At 37.6% G+C, this 18947-nt stretch overlaps 1 protein-coding gene across 1 annotated transcript in view; it reads left to right on the top strand.

The window, feature by feature from the left end:
• Positions 1–18947, top strand: part of LOC129236212 (uncharacterized) — an 82779-nt gene that overhangs the window by 24435 nt on the left and 39397 nt on the right. The window contains exon 3 of the mRNA XM_054870458.1: positions 10935–11145. Within this exon, the coding sequence (XP_054726433.1) occupies positions 10935–11145 (211 nt within the window). The remainder of the gene's footprint in view (positions 1–10934; positions 11146–18947) is intronic.

The following is an 18947-nucleotide window of genomic DNA, read 5'->3' as shown; positions in this document are numbered from 1 at the left end:
GGAAACTTAACCACCCTTTATATAATCACCAAAAACAATTGTAAGAGTTAATAATCAGTCAATGAATTTATTCATATATTTTTCTTTTTTTAATTAATAACCTTCTTGATTGACCACTTAAACAAAAAATTATTAAACTTAGGTACATATAAATCCAGGGCACTTCGGCGTACAGGCTAACACACTGTCAGATACAATTGCCAAGAACATTTCCGTTATACCAATAATCACACCCGAAGTCATCCTACCCAGCGACATACCGACTTATTCATGAACAGAGGCAAACAAAGTTACTTCGTGAATGATCGTTTTATAAACACCATTATTCGAACATTAACCTCAAATTTTACCAAAGCCTCAAACGTACCAAACCTGTCTATCCATCATCGGTACCCACCAACCACATTACCCCATACACACGGCTCCATAATGGGCACACGAAAATAACTAGCGCACACCTATTACAGGGTAGTTAGTATAGCCAACACCTGCTCCTTCTGCCAAGCCACAGCCAGTGCGCATCACCTACTAGTATCCTGCCCAGAACTTGCTTCTTAAAAGCATCACCACTTCAGCAACAGAGATCCTCTTCAACTTTTAAAATACGCCACTGAAGATAGCATTCAAAAAAAAATTACACATTTCTAAAGGACATCGACCCAATCCGTAATATTTGATCCAACACACATCACCAGCCAGCCGAAAGTCTCTGCTGCTTGCGCTGCGTTTTCTTGAGTTTACTAATAATTTTATTATCATGTAAGCCTTTAAAAATAAAAAATAAATAAATGAAATCCACATTATGTATAGCAGATAGTGGAAATTTGTGTTTCTCATACTTTTGCTCAAGTAAATCGAAAAACATCTTCATATTTCCTTTTGTCAGTCGTGATTTGACTGCGTTAATGATCAGAAGTGTTTCTCTGCACCTGTGCAAATAAGCAACAACAGCACCGTTAACTCGTATATTTTCACTTTGCTTGCATTCACACAGTGTTTGCATGCATTTTTCTTTGCTATATTTTGTTTTTCTCTCTAAAAGCAATTGCTGCCGAAGTAACCAACAACAAAGGCACCGTTGGTGCTAAAACAAAAAAAAGAAAAATAAGAATGCTTGACGATAATAACGATTATCCAGACATACAATGGCAAAGCGTACCGATGGTAAAAAAACGACCGCATGGAGGTTCACCTCTAATGAGGAAAAGGCCAGCTCTGGCCGATACAACTGGACCATCCAGTAGTGCTAACCGGTTTGACCTGCTAAGAGATGACAACAATATTGACAACGAAAATCATAAAAATGCACCTGCAATGGAAATTAATGATGGTGAAAACAACAATACCGAAGGGGAAATCTCTGTTAAGCCGCCGCCAATATTTTTGTCAGATGTCAATGATATAAGTGGCATGATGTCACATATTTGTAAGTGTATTCAGAAAGACAGTTTCAGCTATAAAACTCAAAGAGATGGACACGTAAGGGTTATTGTTAAGTCCGTGAATACCTATAGACAATTAGTAGACTACTTAAGAAAAGATAAAATTAAGTTTCACACTTACCAATTAAAGCAAGACAGGGCCTTTAGGGTAGTTATTAAAAACTTGCATTACTCTACACCAACTGACTTCATTAAGAATAAAATTGAAGAGTTAGGTCACCAAGTAAGAAACGTTAGTGCAATTAAGAGTCGTATAACCAAGGAGCCCCTAAATATGTTCTTTATTGATCTGGAGCCAAACAACAAAAATTCGGATATATATCAAATTAAGTATATTGGTAATGCTGTTGTCAAAGTGGAACAGCCAAGAAAAGTGAATGATATAGTTCAATGCTTTCGATGCCAGGAATTCGGGCACACCAAGTCCTATTATACAAAAAGCTACAAATGCGTGAAATGCTCTCTAGATCATCCTACTAATGACTGCCCCAAAAGCAAAGAGTTACCCGCGAAATGTGCTAATTGTTTTGAAGCTCATGCTGCTAGTTACAAAGGCTGCAGAGTGTATCAAGAACTGGTAGCACGTAATGATAGACCGATACGTAATAATACACAGCATGTAAGTACAAACTTTATTCAACCAACTAAGCCTAACAACATAAACCAACATGAGAGCCAGCCCACATACGCTCAAGCGCTTCAAGGCAACCATGGGACAAGGCACGACAATCCACTTGAAAGAATTGAGGCCTTGCTTGCCAAACAATTCGAATTAACCAACAATCTTCTAAATATGATAACTCTTTTAATTAACCAACTATGCAAATAGATTTACGTATTGCAATATGGAATGCCAATGGTCTTTCCAACCATAAAGATGAAATACAAGTATTTTTGAAATCAAACAATATTGATATTATATTAATATCGGAAACACATTTCACTAACAGATCTTTTTTTAAAATTCACGGTTATGATCTGATTAGCGCAAATCACCCAGATAACAAAGCTCATGGAGGATCAGCAATAATAATAAAAAGCAGTATTAGGTACAGGGTTATGGACAGTGTTGACAGCAACGCTATACAAGCCGCTTGCATCCAGGTGAAGTGTTTGCACTTTGATTTAAGTTTATCAGCCGTGTATTTTCCACCAAGATTTTCTATAAATCCCAGGGAATACTGGGACTTTTTCCAGAAACTTGGGACAAGATTTATTGCTGGTGGTGATTACAATGCCAAACATCCCTGGTGGGGGTCAAGACTAATTAACCCAAAAGGCAGGCAACTTTATAAGTGCATAACTGATAATAATCTCTCCACGCTGTCTACAGGTAAACCAACTTACTGGCCTTCCGATCCTAGGAAGATTCCTGACCTACTAGACTTCATTGTATACTCAGGTATACCCCAACACCAAATAAGTATAGCTGAAAGCTTTGACCTGAGTTCGGATCACTCGCCACTCATTGTAACATACAGCTCCGTGTCAGTAAAATGGAATTTTCCTTACAAGGTTATTACGTCGAAGACAGATATTACTGCGTTCAAAAACTGGCTTGAAAATAAAATTGATATAAATATGCCCCTAAAAACTGGCACAGAGATAGACTTAACTGTCGAAAAGTTGACCAACAACATACACGAAGCTGGATTTTTGTTTGCGCCACCTCCAAAAGAAAGGGCAAGAAGTAGCGAGTTTATATCTTTAGAAATCAGACGACTAATCAAACATAAGCGAGCTCTGAGGAAAAAATGGCAAACAAGTCAAAATCCTTTGGACAAAACAATGTTCAATAAGGCAAGAAACGATCTTAAGAAACGAATGGTTGAATTAAGAAATGAATCAACAGCTGATTTTCTAAAAAATCTTGATCCCTTTACAAATGACTATGAATACAGCCTATGGAGAGCTACGCGATACCTAAAGCGTCCTACTAGAAGAAATGTCGCTATTAAAGACAGCAATGGAGTTTGGTGCAGGTCAAATGAAGAAAAAGTGGAGGCATTTGCGCAACACCTTTCCACAGTGTTCCAACCTAATCCTGTTGGTGATGGAATACAAGACGAGGAAATTTTTAATTTCTTAGATGTGCCATGCCAAATGAGTTTTCCAATAAGCCATATTAGCACGACAGAAGTAGAGATAGCGATTAAAAACATCAATAACAAAAAATCACCAGGATATGACAAAATAGATGGAAAAACTCTAAAAAATCTGCCCCAGATGTGTCTTCAACTATTAACGAATATATACAACGCTATGCTGAGACTTGACCATTACCCAACGCAGTGGAAATGTGCGGAAGTTATTATGATAAATAAGCCCAATAAACCTGAAAACATTATGTCTTCATACAGACCGATAAGTTTGCTGGTAATATTCTCTAAAGTATTTGAAAGAATACTTCTAAGAAGAATGCTGCCAGTGCTGGACAAGCATAATATAATACCGGAACATCAGTTTGGGTTTAGAAGAGGTCATGGAACAGTAGAGCAATGCCACCGAGTCATCAATCACATTACAGAGGCACTGGAAAGTAAAAAATATTGTACAACAGTTTTTCTTGACATACAACAGGCATTTGACCGAGTTTGGCACCCGGGAATTTTATATAAAATTAAGAAATTACTTCCCGCTCCATACTACTTATTACTGAAATCATATTTAACTAACCGAAAGTATTATGTTGTAAATCAAGGCGTAACATCTAATATATACTCCATAAATGCTGGTGTGCCGCAAGGCAGTGTGCTAGGTCCGGTTCTGTATACAATATTCACTGCCGATTTGCCAGTGGTGGCAGATGTAAGCATTGCAACGTATGCTGATGACACAGCTATAATTGCAACATCCCTGACCCCAGAAGGAGCGTCGCTGAATGTACAGAAAGAGCTTTATGAAGTAGAGAAATGGATGCACAAATGGAGGATTAGGGTCAACCCCCAAAAATCTACACAGGTAACTTTCACTCTTAGAAAAGGAGACTGTCCTCCTGTTAATCTTTGTGGTACACAAATACCACCAAATACGACTGTGAAGTATCTTGGTGTACATCTTGACAGAAGGTTGACCTGGAGATCACATATAAACTCTAAAGTGAAGCAACTTAACCAAAAAACAAAAAAGATGTATTGGCTTTTTAGTAAAAAATCGCAGCTAAGCCTGGAAAATAAAGTAAGAATCTATAAAGCAATCTTAAAACCGATTTGGACTTACGCTTTACAACTCTGGGGAACAGCAAGCCACTCCAATGTGGAAATAGTCCAACGTTACCAGTCAAAAACTCTAAGACTAATAACAGGTGCTCCTTGGTTTGTGAAAAATGAGGAGATACATAAAGACCTCAATATTCCTTATGTTAAAGAAGAGATAAAAAAATACAGCAAAAAGTATATTAATCGACTCGAAAATCATTGTAATACCCTAGCTATAAATCTGTTAGATAATAGTCAAAGTATACGACGACTAAAACGATTCCATATACTAGATTTATCAAATAAATAATATAAAATATCCTAACATAAAATGGCATATAATGGTTAGTCTCAGTGGAGACTAAACCATTTCTGTTAAGTACCTAGGTTAAGATTACAAAAATTATAACATTTGCTTATTGTCGTCAAGATAGATTGCAAATAAAAGTATACATACAAAAAAAAAAAAAAAAAAAAAAAAAATATTTCCTTTTGTGGAACCCATTGCTCTACTAAAAGACGTTCCCGTTGGAGAGCGAAAACTAAACTCATTTTTTGTGCCTGCACAGGAATCCATGCAGCCAACCTTTCCCTGCACTTTGTTCAAGAACCGAACATTTGTTTGGGACTTTATTTCTTTCCGCCAATTGAAACGCCAGGGAACGAATGTCGTGTCGTGAGGTCGCAAAGTCTTTCTTTCGATTTCTAATGTATATTTTACAAGGTATTTTGCTGTGGCTTCGTGCAAGTGGGGTTTTTAAAAGCAGGCTAGGGGATGCATTACTCCTTGCCCTTCTTTGCAATGCAAAACGCGGCACTTCAAGAGTCTTTGATGCAAAAAATGTGCTGAACTACTCATTCCTAACAGCCACAATTGGATCTGCATCATACCGGGGTTCCATTTCCTTTTTTTTCCCATTTTTGGCATGTCTAAATATGTATAATTGGGAAATACAAAACAGGAAAATTAACGAGAATTAGGAAAATACTAAGGGAGTAAAGTGGGCTACTAGTTCACAATACCCGACGCTGACTAGCCCACATTAGCCACTGTACCACTTACAAGAAAAATGTATTAAAAACTTTTGTTTAAATAATTTAAAAAGAGTTTGTTACCGCATTAAAAAATGCAGAATAGTTTAGTAATTCTATCTGATATTTCACAGTCTAAAAATAATCACTTGCTAAGAAATACCATTAATACTACACGTCACTGAAAATAAAATCGACTGCACTTCACAAAATATTTTGATCAACTGCTCCTCAGTAATGAGTACAATTCAAGAGGTGAGCAGCGTAAAACATCCGTTATATGGATTTTGAAGTTCATAAGCAATCTTTCTAGTGCATGTTCATTATTATGAAAAATACAGACCTTGACCACATTACCCGAATAGCCCACAATACCCGATCTTACTCTACTTTTTAGCTTTAGGGTCCGTTACTTCGCGGCCTTGTTTTCGAACGAATTCCTTTTCTACAGCCCGAGACACATATTACTGATATGACCTTTGGTGCTAGTGCAAAATTCAAAACAGCATTTTTAATTTCTCATGCATTTAACAATAATTTCAAATTTAAATTGGTTGAGTAACCATTTTTTTTTCTTATTTTCAATTTACCTAATTTTTTTTTTTTTGTTAATTTAAACATTTAATTGAAAGAATTAATTATTAATTGGAATTATGGTAGATAAATAATTTAATAAATCTAATATTATATTACAAATGTAGCAAAATTAAATACAAACCCAAATTTGCTTGTTGGTTTCTGTTATTTTTTATAATTTTTTTTCAATATTAAATGGACTTTTTGCTAAGCTAAATCATGTTTGAATGTACGTAGTTGACCAGATTTGATCAAATCTCGTGGATGTGATCCGCTGATTAGCCCGAAAAAATTGAGAATAAATCGGAGAGTCATAATAAATCAAATCATCAAAGTAAAGCGGAGAAAACCGCAGAGCTCATTGATTTGCTTAATATTTGAAACCGGCGTCGGTAGTCTAGCGTCAGTGAACTAACCTTGTGGGTTCGAATCCCACGTCAAGCACAGTCCTCGCACAGTCCTCGCACTTTCCCAAACTTGCCTACTCTCGTAGTTTCTAAAAAACAAACAAACAAAAAATGCATTCCTCAATCCCAAAAACCTTATCCTTCCAATCCTTACTCTCGCACAAGAAGTTAAGATGTCAGACATACCAAATTTAGTGAAGTCCCCAACCATCTGTGTGATCCTTCTGGCAGACAAATGTGAAACACAGATGGCGCTCCTCCAAGCAGTAAGAAGGCGTTGTTCCTAAGCAACGACAGATGGGCATTCCCACTACTTAGGACTGGTAGCGGCAGGCTAATCACCTACCCTGTCAGAAATCAAAACAGATAAACGAAACTAACGAGGCTGAGTCTTGTCGAGGTCCTATGCTCCCGAGCGGAGTGAACAAGGAAAAAAAAAGAAATGTAGCTATTAAGTAATGAGACTGATGCTGTGAAACTTTTTTTTTTGATTTCGAATATATGTATTTAAGCACTTATTTTTGAAAGTCTGCTCCTATCGGCTTACTCAGCTTTGCTCTAGACACAAATTGCACGGCACAAGAAACCACAGGAAAATACATGAGACGCAAAGCGGAAACTTATCTTATGGAAATAGGAAGCGAATACCTTTTTAAAAAAATTATTTACATTTCCATTGCTTTGTACGAACCCATGGCTGTAAAGTGGCTAAAAACCTGAAATCCAACCTCAAGTATGGTTGCGAATTATATTTCTGGCCTTGGGCGACATTGTCAGGCGCCATTTGATGTTTGCATTAGAAATTTTGATGTATTCTACCATAACTCCCACACATCAGTGTGAACCATATTAAAGTTGCTCGCAGTGGCTTTAAAAATTCGGCAAAAAATGGAATCAAATGGTGAACATTTTCGTCCGATTATTTTTATCAATGAGAGTCAATGCAGCCTCTTAGCGCCCAATATTATTATTTCCATTATTGAGAAACTATTTGCCACCCGCTTTAAAGGTATTAACGCACTCATAGAAGCCATTCCTTCGCACCAATTTGGGTGTCGAGAAAATCATTCTACGATAGACAAAGTGCATAGACTTGTACATACGATAGAAGAATCTCTGAAGAAAAAATCCATCTGCTCCGCCATTTTCCCCAACAGTCAATTCTTAAACCAGTATGCCCCTAGGTTAGGTTAGGTTAGGTTTGACAGCTGCATCGCACATAGAGACAGCGATGTCACTTAGACCATGAAATGGATCCGTTGTGTGCCTCAGGTGCTGGGCTATATTTCTGCTTCCATATTGAACCATCCATAGCTTTTGACAAAGCTTATAAAATGGTTCATACCTAAAGTCTATAGATCATCCATATTCATTAAGAAGTAGGATCTTAAATATCGGTTCCTGGTTCTGGCTAGAGCCAGGCATGTGCAAAAAAGGTGTTGATTGTTTCCAATTCGTCCGCATTGCTACAACTACGCCCGAAATCATTCATGGAAACGCTTAATCTACTTGATTGATTTCCTATGAGACAATGTCCTGTGAGGGCGCCTACTAAGGTCCTAATTTGAAGTCTACTCAATTTTATAATATTCTTGGACAGACGTAGATTTAGCCTTGACCATTGATTATCAAAAGTGATTTGTGCGTCCATAACTAGAAGCTTACAAGTTGCGAGAGGTACCCCCATACAATTATCTATGTTTGGCATACAGGTACCTTCTCTTGCAAGTTGGTTAGCCCCACAGTTCCCTGGTATATCTCTGTGGCCTGGAACCCAGTACAAGATAATACGATACTATTTAACCATCTCATAAAGAAATTGGCGACAATGTAAGATATTCCTTGATGTTATTTGGAATGCATCCAGTGCCCGTATGGAAGCTTGGCTGTCTGATAGAATGCAGTTATCTGTTGATGATATTCTGTTTATCTCTAACCATTTTAAGGTTTCATGACTAGCGTTTATTTCCGTTTGAAAAACACTACAGTGATCCGTTAGTTTAAAGGATTCACTAATAGAAAGCTCATCGCAATATAACCCTGATCCTACACCGGTGTCCATTCTAGATCCGTCTGTGTAGATCTTAACGGGTGTGTTGGATGATGGATCTTCTTTAAGCCATTCCAGTCTAAAAGGGATTTTCATTAAGAAATTCCTTTCGAAGGAGAATGGGAGGGTGATAATCACAATCACTGGGTATACCCATATTGGAGTCTAAGATGATTGAATGTCCATGTGTGACAGTCTTCAATGGTGAGCTCGCTCTGAGCCTTTAACCGTTTGAGTGCGATTCGTCGATATAGCGACGATAACTAATTACTCCAAATTTGCGGCGCGTCGCTATAGCGACGATTGCATCACTGTGCATTTGGCGTTCGGCTAGGAACGTGTTCAATATTATTTTGCGATATTTATCAAAAATTTATGTCATATAAAAGTATAAATTAGTTGAGACCGTTAAAAACAATTTTGAAAATAAATTGCGCAAATGTGTAGTATGTAGTGTAAAAGGATCTAAAAATCCAAAGCGTTCCCGGCTAATATGCAACATTTGCAAAAAAGGTGTGCATGGTACATGTGTGGGGAACCACAAATGTGCCAAAATTTGAATAATAATGCCGGAACTTGTTGTAAAAAAAAAAAAGATGATATTAAAAAAATGTAAATAAGTTTTTCTTATAATCATAACTAATAGTTTAGTCTACAAAATAAAAATAAAATTATTGAAACATGTAATTTTTTGTGTTCTCTATGCTTATATTTGTAAAGCCATCATATTTCAGTTTTCTTAGACCAAATTTTGCTGCGCAATTTTCGTATGTATTAAAGAAAATCGCTTAGCACTCAAAAGGTTAAGCGGAATTGGCCGCTGAGTATTTGGAGAAGAGATTTAGGTGTGGCAGATGTAATATGATATCGAAAGTCGTGAATGGCGTGGTTTTCATGACGCCACATACTGCTAATTCCACTGATCTCTGCACCTTATTCAATAAATTAGAATAGGTTTTTTCTGCTTAGCAGACTACATTTCAATATAAAAGAATGGGTCTGTGGCAGCAGTATGAGCAACCTTAGGTTCAATTCCCTAGGTCTTACCTAAAGCTCTCTTACAGGCGTAAAAAGCTAGGTTCGCTTCCCTAACTCTTTCTAGGATGTGTGACTTCCAAGTCAATTTTTTATCTTTGTTTAGTCCCAAGTACTTGATTTCTTCCAAAATCACAAGAGCTTCCCCGTTGCGCATAATTGGACTTAGCTGAGGGATTCTCTGTTTCCTAGTGAGAAATATGAGTTGTCTTTTGCCTGCGTTGACTCCTATACCACACTTCTCTGCCCACCTAGAAAGTGTATCTAGAGCATTTTTATGTATGGACCTATGGCGTCCAGATGTGTGGAGATGCACAGCGAAAAGAAATGTTGACGCTTTCAAAATAAGGTGCTACGAAATATCGCTAAAGCACCTGGGCTTGTTCAGAACGACAGCATACAAAGAAATCTGCAAGTGAGCACAATCGACGACTCAATAAACTGTTTCGCTGCAAAGGATGAAAAAAGAATGAAACTGCATCACAAACGTTGCAGCTTCCACTCTCTGCAACGAAGCAATACAGGTATATACAAGAAGTTTGAAAAGGAACAAACCATTGGAACTTGTGGTTAACTCACTGTTATTATATGTCCATGTTTTGAAAAAAATATTGCTTATTAGCTTTGTTAACTAGGTGTATAGCATGAAATGTAGATACATTTTTAATATTTTAATACAATTAGAGGTTGAGGCATCATTGGAACTAGTATGAAAGGATCAATACGAGGACAAAGTGCTTCGAAGACTGGTTCAAATGAATGCAAAAGTGTATTGGTAATCATGGAGAATATTTTGAAAAGCAATAAAACCATTATTAACCACTAGTGTTCATTTTATCCACTGTTCGACCAGAAATACAAATACCAACCCTCATATTTGAATTCATTGAGCAGATAATTTATCAATCAACCCATAATGTTTCATTTGCTTTCACTTCCTCACTACTTAGTTGTGTATGTATGTATGCTGTTGTACCCACATGTACTCACGTATGATATAGGGCACGTCAGCCACACATACGTACGATGTATTGCCAATTAATTTTCTATAAACCACTTTACTGGCATTTAATCTTCTTAGCTCGCATTTAATCTACTAAATGTGCGGGTTACTCAAACCCAAAAACAAATTCATTTACCCAATTTTCTACCTCTGTTAGAAATAATGTTTTTTTATTGTTGTTGTTGTTTACAGGTATCATGGATACGCAAACGTGACTTACATATACTCACCGTCGGCATACTCACCTACACAAACGATCAACGATTTCAATCGCTACACACCGAAGGCTCAGATGAATGGACGTTGAGGATATCTTCGCCACAGCCAAGAGATTCTGGCACATACGAGTGTCAAGTGTCCACCGAGCCGAAGATAAGCCAAGGATTTCGACTGAATGTAGTTGGTGAGTTATGAAGCTATACTGAGTGGTACGCATGTACTGTATTTACAAATGAACAGAAATTTAGATGATTCCAAATTAAAATTTCTCAATTGGTTATGAAATTTTTTTCTACTGATTCACAAATTCAAAATGAGGTTCGAATTTCATAAATGAATTTGTTTTAGAATTTAATGTAAAGAAAAATTTTAATGTTATTTTGTTTTTTTATTAAATGATAAAATACTAAAGATGCTGAATAATTATTTAATGAAAAGTTTAGCACCACCCTCGCGGTGACTTATATTGAGGGTTTGATAGTAAGGCTAGGTTTCTTTGAAAAGGTTTTACTTAATACTCGTAAATATTGAAGTGTGAAAAAGGCGTGAAGGAGAACTGGTACTCAACTGAGATGCAGGAATAAATACAAAAAGACATCAAAAATTTCGCACATAGTAAGGGTTAGCCGCTTGAGGAGCGAGCGTCGCTGAGGACGAGAGATATAGATAGATAATAAATAAGGCTTTATTTAACACAAGAAACATATTTCATAAAAACAAAAAATAATTCTGAACAAACAACTTGAAAAAAAACCAAAAAAAAGTTTGGTTGTATTTATGTATATGTACGTCTTGTTTTCCCTCATTGCGGAGTATCGTTCAAATTGACGAAGGAATGCAGTAATCTTCCGATCACCAGGTTCAAAGTAATATTCGTCAGAACTGCCACTATCTAACATATCATCTCTAGATCGCTTAGTCATCGTGCGTAGGATAAAATATAAAATATATAAAAAGCCTGCTTGTTCCTCTGGCAGTGAAATTCGTTCTAACGCTACCGTCGGTCTCACGTCGCAAGTTTTGACGTGATAGCGTCTTATAATTCGATTTAACCGATTTTAAAGCTGCACGCACGAAAAAATGTGTCGTTACCTTGCTCATTTGTCGTTACCTTGCTCATTAGTGTTACCTTGCTCATTAGTGTTACCTTGCTCATTAGTGTTACCTTGCTCATTAGTGTTACCTTGCTCATTTGTCGTTACCTTGCTCATTTGCCGTTACCTTGCTCATTTGTCGTTACCTTGCTCATTGCCGTTACCTTGAATGAACTGCAAGCGAAAGCGCGGAACGAAGAAAGCAAACGAACGGCAACGTTCGACATCTTGCTCTCTCCTACTTAAGTGAGCGTACATATGTATGTATATGCGCATATGTACATATATAAATTCACGTATTTGTATTTGCATATGCCTTCTTATTGATTATTATTAATTTGATTTACTTGAAGAATTTAAAATAAAACCAAGTTTGTTAATAATACCTGTTGTTTTAATGTTATTATTAATAATTTTTTTATTATATATGAGGGAAAAAATGTATTTTAATATTTACCATATACCTTATAAGATATGTTGTATACTAATATATGTATATAAACATGCATATACATATACAATTTCGCGCAATTTTCAAAAAGAACAAATCTATATGTAAAGATGCATACAAGTCATATGGACATATCAAATATACGAATCTATTCCGTACGCAAGCAAATGTAAGCTAATGTGCTTGAACTGCAAGCGAGAGCGCGGAACGAACGACAAAGAGCACAATCGGCCCCCGCGTTCGGCAACGTTCGACATCTGGCTCTGTCCTACTTGAGTGAGCATATATATGTATGTATATGCGCATATGTAGGTATATAAATTCACATACTTGTATTTGCATATGCCTTCTTCCTGTGTGCATGGTAATGAACCATTTCTCTGTTGAGAATAGGACGATGATAGAAAAAATAGGAAATGAAAGGGAGTGTTTCGAGTGTAAAGTGTCTTGAAAAAGTCAGATCGATGATGGTGCCTTAAAGTGTTGTTAACTTATTAACGTTTGATGCACAATCGAAATTGAACATATCTTTCATGAATTTGATAAATGTTTCGTAATTTTTCACGTTTGTGTAAATGTAACTTGACCTATTCCATTGCAATTCCGTTTACCTCCTCCTCTATATCCATACAAAATATCTATCAAACAAATAAAATTAAAATTTTGTTTTGAAAATTTGCAACCCTTATATCAGTATTTTCTTATGACGTTGTCACGTTAAACTATCGTCAGTAAACCGACTTTACAGACAACCTCTTTTTTTATCATAAGGAAGATAAGACTTCATCGCTAATGGTCCCTAATATCTTTGAATAAAAACGTGACTCTTTTACTATACCTATGCATATCTTATCGCTCAGAATGGCAGAACTCGGGACCTTGCAGGTACGATCTAATTTGGGCGGTTATATGCCCACACGCGGTCGGAACCGTAACACGGCTTGGGCGGCTGTATGCCGACACTCGTCCCCAAAGGGTTAAAGTGCATAGGAAAAATTAACTTAGTAACTTAGGGTTATTGTAAATATTAAGCCTCAGTCAAATTGATTCATTACCATTTGAAGTATCGATGGATGAAGAAGTCAATAGAAGAAAAAACTTAACTATGCTGAAAATTTAGTTTTGATTTTTAAATAAGTTCGTCCCTAGACAAGAGCAAGAATCAAAAATTTTTCCCAAAGAAATGATGTCTGTTTAAGGCGACTTTTGGCCAAGAAAAATAGATTTTAATTTACTGAAAATACGATTCAAGCACGACAGAAAGTTAAGTCGAGCAGCTATCAAGTCGGCCCTCAGGCCTTGCTGAAAAGGTTAACAACTTTTTTCGAAATATGCTCGTTTCAAAACAAACTTTCAACTTAACTAAAGGGTTTTCCAACAAGAGATGTTATTTTGATATTCAAAGAAAAATGCTATTTTTTTAAATAAATGATAGGCTGTTTATTTCATTATAAAGTGGAAGGTATGCCGTTAATAGTGGCAAATGACCACTACGACCCCGCTTACAGGACAATATCCTTTTCATGAAATTTTCCATAACCTTGCGATACGGCTGGCTGCCCTATGTCCTCGATAGCCTCACGAATTCCATCTTTGAGGTCTTCAATCGACCCTGGGCTATTGGCGTAGCCCTTCTCTTTCACGCGGCCCCAAAGAAAAAAGTCACAAGGTGTTAAATCACAAGATCTCGGTGGCCAATTGTCATCACCTCTTCGAGAGATAACACGGTCTGGAAAGTTTTCCCGTAAAATATATATGGTTTCTGTGCTTGTGTGGCACATAGCGCCGTCTTGTTGAAAATAAACGTTGTCCAGATCAATAACATCCAATTCCAGCCATAAAAAATCGTGAATCATCTCTCTATAGCGATGGATATCACTTGTAATTGCAAAGCCCTTTACTTGGAGCATCATCTAAGACTGCTTTCAATATCATCTACATCCCCTTTCACTAGAAACCGGTCCCAGTTCGCTGGCAACAGCGGTGCAGTCAACATCGCTTCGCGCGTGAAAGCTGTTTTAAAAGTGTGTTAGGATTTTGCAGTGGCGAAAATGCCGCGTTTACAGTGCTCCCTGGAGGTACAAACTCCTTGTGGACGATGGCTCGAGAGTCGAAAAAGATGGTCAGCATTGTTTTGACATTGGATTTCGACATGCACGACGATCAATGTTCAAAAATTCACAAACCCGGTTCACATCTTCGTCTATTTGCGTCGTCGAAGGCCTTCCAGATCGCTGTTCGTCTTCGACGTCCTCCGGCCTTCCTTGAACGACTTGTGCCACCGGACAAAGATTGGTCTCCGTAAGCCTCCTTGAGTAGCCCAATGATTGCGGTACTCGTTTTGTTTAGCGCAAAATTTGATCGAGTAAGGTTGCTCGAACGATCGCTACATTTTCGCCACTGCAAAATCCTAACACACTTTTAAAACAGCTTTCACGCGCGGAGCGATGTTGACTACACCGCTGTTGCCAGCGAACTGGGATCGGTTTCTATTGGAAGGGGAAGATCCAACGATTATTTTCCCCCATTAGCCGATTCGGTAGATCGCTTGGCAAACGCTCCGTGCGGGAAGGCTAATTACTTTTCAATCAAACCCTGTATGACCATTTTCATATGTGAAAAAACTGTTCCAGATGGATGACAGAGAAAATTCAACTCACGCCACTTCAGAAGCAGGAGCGCATCGAGTGTTCAAAAAGTACTAAAAAGTTTGCTTAAGGCAATAAAAATATTTGGTTTTTTAATTAAAAAAAAAATGCACAAATAATCTGTGAAGTGCATGAGACGTAAATGATGATGTAAAACGTCTTCCAAAAGTGACCTTCTAGATGTCAGTAGTGAATAATACCCAGACGGTATCTTTTTTTATGTCATCAGTGACATTTGTCAAATCGACAATAGCGGTAAAACTATTGGAACTTATTATGAAAATGACCGACACCACATGCCAAAGTTCGTAATTTTTTTTTGGCGAAAAAGCAGTTCCACGACCGAATACGACGATTGGTGCAAAAACTTCGAAATAATTGGTTACACGGAGTATAGAAAATGGACTGCCAACCAGACTGGGGTTTTTTGAAAAGTAAAATCTATGTTAATAAGATAAGTGCCTTTCAGGCTGAACTGATGGCAATAATGAAAGCCTGGTACAGTGTGATGCGATATCTGGAAATGATAAAATCCCTCCCAAAACAGTCGACAACCTCCAAGGTAATTGCCGCACATCTCTTAACGAGATGGCTGAGTCATTTCGCTTAAGGATAATATGGGTTCTTAGCCATCGCGAAATTGAGGGTAACTGCAGAGCCGATGACCTAGCGAGACTCGGCACCAAGTTGACCGATAAGTACATAGACAATGATGTAAGCATACCCTTACAAACATGTCAGCTACTCATTCTTCAAGAAATCCTGAGGAAAACAAAAGAAAGATGGCGTAACGAAGCCACCTGCAAAATCGCTCGTCAACTGTGGCAAATTCTCAATGCTAAACGCACAGCATCTCAGCCAAAATAAACACAGTAAACCTAATAGGTAGGCATGCCCAAAGGATGGTTGTGCATTCACATGACTTCTGTAGAAGTTGTCTAGATGAGGAAGAGGAAGAGACAATCTTGCACCTTCTGTGCCATTGTCCTGCTCTCTGTCTATCTTTCATTCTAGGCAGATAATTTTTTAATGAGTTGGAAGATCTCAGTTCTGCAGAAATAGGAGATATCCTAAAATTTTTGAAAAGCACAAACTGGTTTTAGGAGAAATAGGGAAAGCTCCCCACGTGCCATCACAATGGCCTATAAGCCTGAGTGTGTCCCACAGGACAACTGCTCCAACCTAACCTAATAAGCCTACAACGATTCCAGAACTAAAACACTACATTCGCATCGAGATTGCTGAACTCAAAGCAATCATTTGTGAATGGGTGTACATTTTAATTCTCGTATGACAGCCTGTAGGAGTGCTCATGGTGGACATTTAAATGATGTCTAATTGCTAAGAGATCTAATTCCTAAGAGACGTACGAGGGGGGTTCAATAAATATCCGTGTTAGAAATGAAGACTCCACTTTTTCATTTTTTTAACCCCTCCAAAAACAGAATTAGTTGAACTCTTCAAAATATGCCTCTGTCTCGGTGATGACTTCCTCGTTTGAATTAAATTTTTTTTTCCCGGAACAAGAATATGTCTCAGTGGCTCTCTGGGATCGGATAAATATGGGGGTGCGGCAGTAATTCATGACGCAATTCTTGCAGTTTGGCGGCGACAACTCCGGACGAATGTGCTGGTGCGTTATCGCGGAGAAACAGCACCTTCTTTTTCGCCTAATGTGGCCGTGTCTCCTTCAATTTTTTCTGAAACTCACTGCAGTGTTGTCCAGATATCGCTCTTCCTTTTTCTAAAAAATCCATGAGGATGACGGCGTTTGCATCCCAAGAAATCATCGCCATGACCTTTGCGGCCGATGGCACTGTCTTCGCCTTCTTTGGAGCAGATTCACCGACAGAAAACAATTGTTTTGATTGTTGTTTAGTTTTTGATGGGTAATGATGAATTCAGGTTTCATCAACGGTGACAACTCGACGCAAAAATTCTTTCGGATCTCGGTAAAATTGCTCCAAACACGGGTGCGAAGTTAACAGCCGCATCCGCTGGTTGTCCACCGTGAGCAATCGCGTCACCAATCGGGCCGACAATGTTTTCTCCCCAATCGATCATATACCTAAAATATTAATTGCCGTTCCGGTCGACACACCTATGGGATCTGTTCCTTTGCGCACTTTCTTTCGTTGATCAGCGAAAATCTTGTCGTGGACTTTTTGAATGATTTTCTCGCTAACCATGTCTGCCGGGCATTTTGGCCGCTCCTCATCGAAAACGGATGCACCTTAAAATGAAAAAAAATCAGAAATTGTTAGCGGTTTTTCAAATCTCAATTGAAAATGTTTACGCGGAAGTTTTACTTTTTTCAAAGTTTCGATTGAATAGAAGAAAATAATGGTTAAATGGAAGAAGTTGAGACATCGTAGAGTTTTTGTGGCTATATTGAGCTATAACAGGCATATCTAGCATATTAGCATTGGATTTTCCATAAAACCACCAAAACACCTTATTTCTGTTTTTCCAGATTTCTGTCAAGGAGGGGAAAAAATTGTTTCGAAAAATAATTGTCATTATGCGGCGCAAATGTATTAAAGTTTTTTAGACCACACTCCAATTTTACGATCACTGGTTGATGATATTTCGAAAATCGAAGACCAAAAGTTCGCTTTCGATACAAAGTTTGATATCTCAGTGGTATGAGGTCCTCACAAGGAATTCCACAAAATACTATTTGAAAGTAGGTTCAACAATTTTTTTAAGCCTGTGGACCCAAAAATGGAAGCAATAAAATCTTTTTGTTTTTCTCACTACTTCTTAGGATTGTATGATACTCGTTGCATTGAAAGTTTATTTGACAAAATGTCTGAAAACTAGAAAAAACTTGCTTGCAGGTTTTCAAGCTGGTCATTTTTAATAATAATTTTTTCATATGATCATTTTTAATAAAAAGGAAAATGAATTAAAAATCGCTAAATTTCGAAAATTTCTGCTCGCCTATTTTTTTCCACAGGCGGCCGCCGTAGCCGTGGGTTGGTGTGTGACCACCATTCAGAATTCACAGAGAGAACTTAGGTTCGAATCTCGGTGAAACACCAAATTAAGAAAAACATTTTCCTAATAGCGGTCGCCTCTCGGCAGGCAATGGCAAACCTCCGAGTGTATTTCTGCCATGAAAAACCTCCTCATAAAAAAAAATTTACTTCCGTTCAACAATAAAGTAGACTTAATTGTATGTGTGTATGTGTACGGCAATCAGTTGTGTTTTTAATATCCCAGAGCTGCTCACTCTTAGTCATAAATGGCTCTAGCAAGTAACTAGCAATTCAGCGCTGAAATGCATGCTATAAAAGTTTAAGTGATCGTGAATTTGAACACTCAGCGTGCCAGTCTGTTATTGTTACACTTTGGACTAGCAAACTTAATTGCAATAAAAGTATACATAAATCTAAAAGATTTTAATTGAGCAACCACATGGCCAGTGAATGAATTTACGGGCACTGCGAGTCGTTCGAGATGCAAATTTTGGCAGTGAGCACAACAAAAAATAAAATTTCTTTTCTTTCCTCTTCTATCTTTCTTGTATTAAATGAAAATATTTGTTCATGCATTCCGCCTAACTTTGCACTGCATTGAGTGTCGCTCATAAAAAACTTAGCCCAGCAAACATTTTAATTCTTACAAACTTTTTGATAAAAATTTAACGCAACTTTCGGCAAAAGTTACAGGAATTGCGACACTGCAGTAAAATTGTAATAAACTTTGCAAACAATGTTCACACATACACACGGCAAAGAAAACCCTTTCTTTTCGCCAGTCATAACAGAATTGCAAAGCCACTTAATTT

Source organism: Anastrepha obliqua, chromosome 1 (assembly GCF_027943255.1).
Source record: "Anastrepha obliqua isolate idAnaObli1 chromosome 1, idAnaObli1_1.0, whole genome shotgun sequence".
Lineage (NCBI taxonomy): Eukaryota > Metazoa > Arthropoda > Insecta > Diptera > Tephritidae > Anastrepha > Anastrepha obliqua.
Note: the sequence above shows the minus strand (reverse complement) of the source record. Positions and strands in the feature narration are given on the sequence as shown.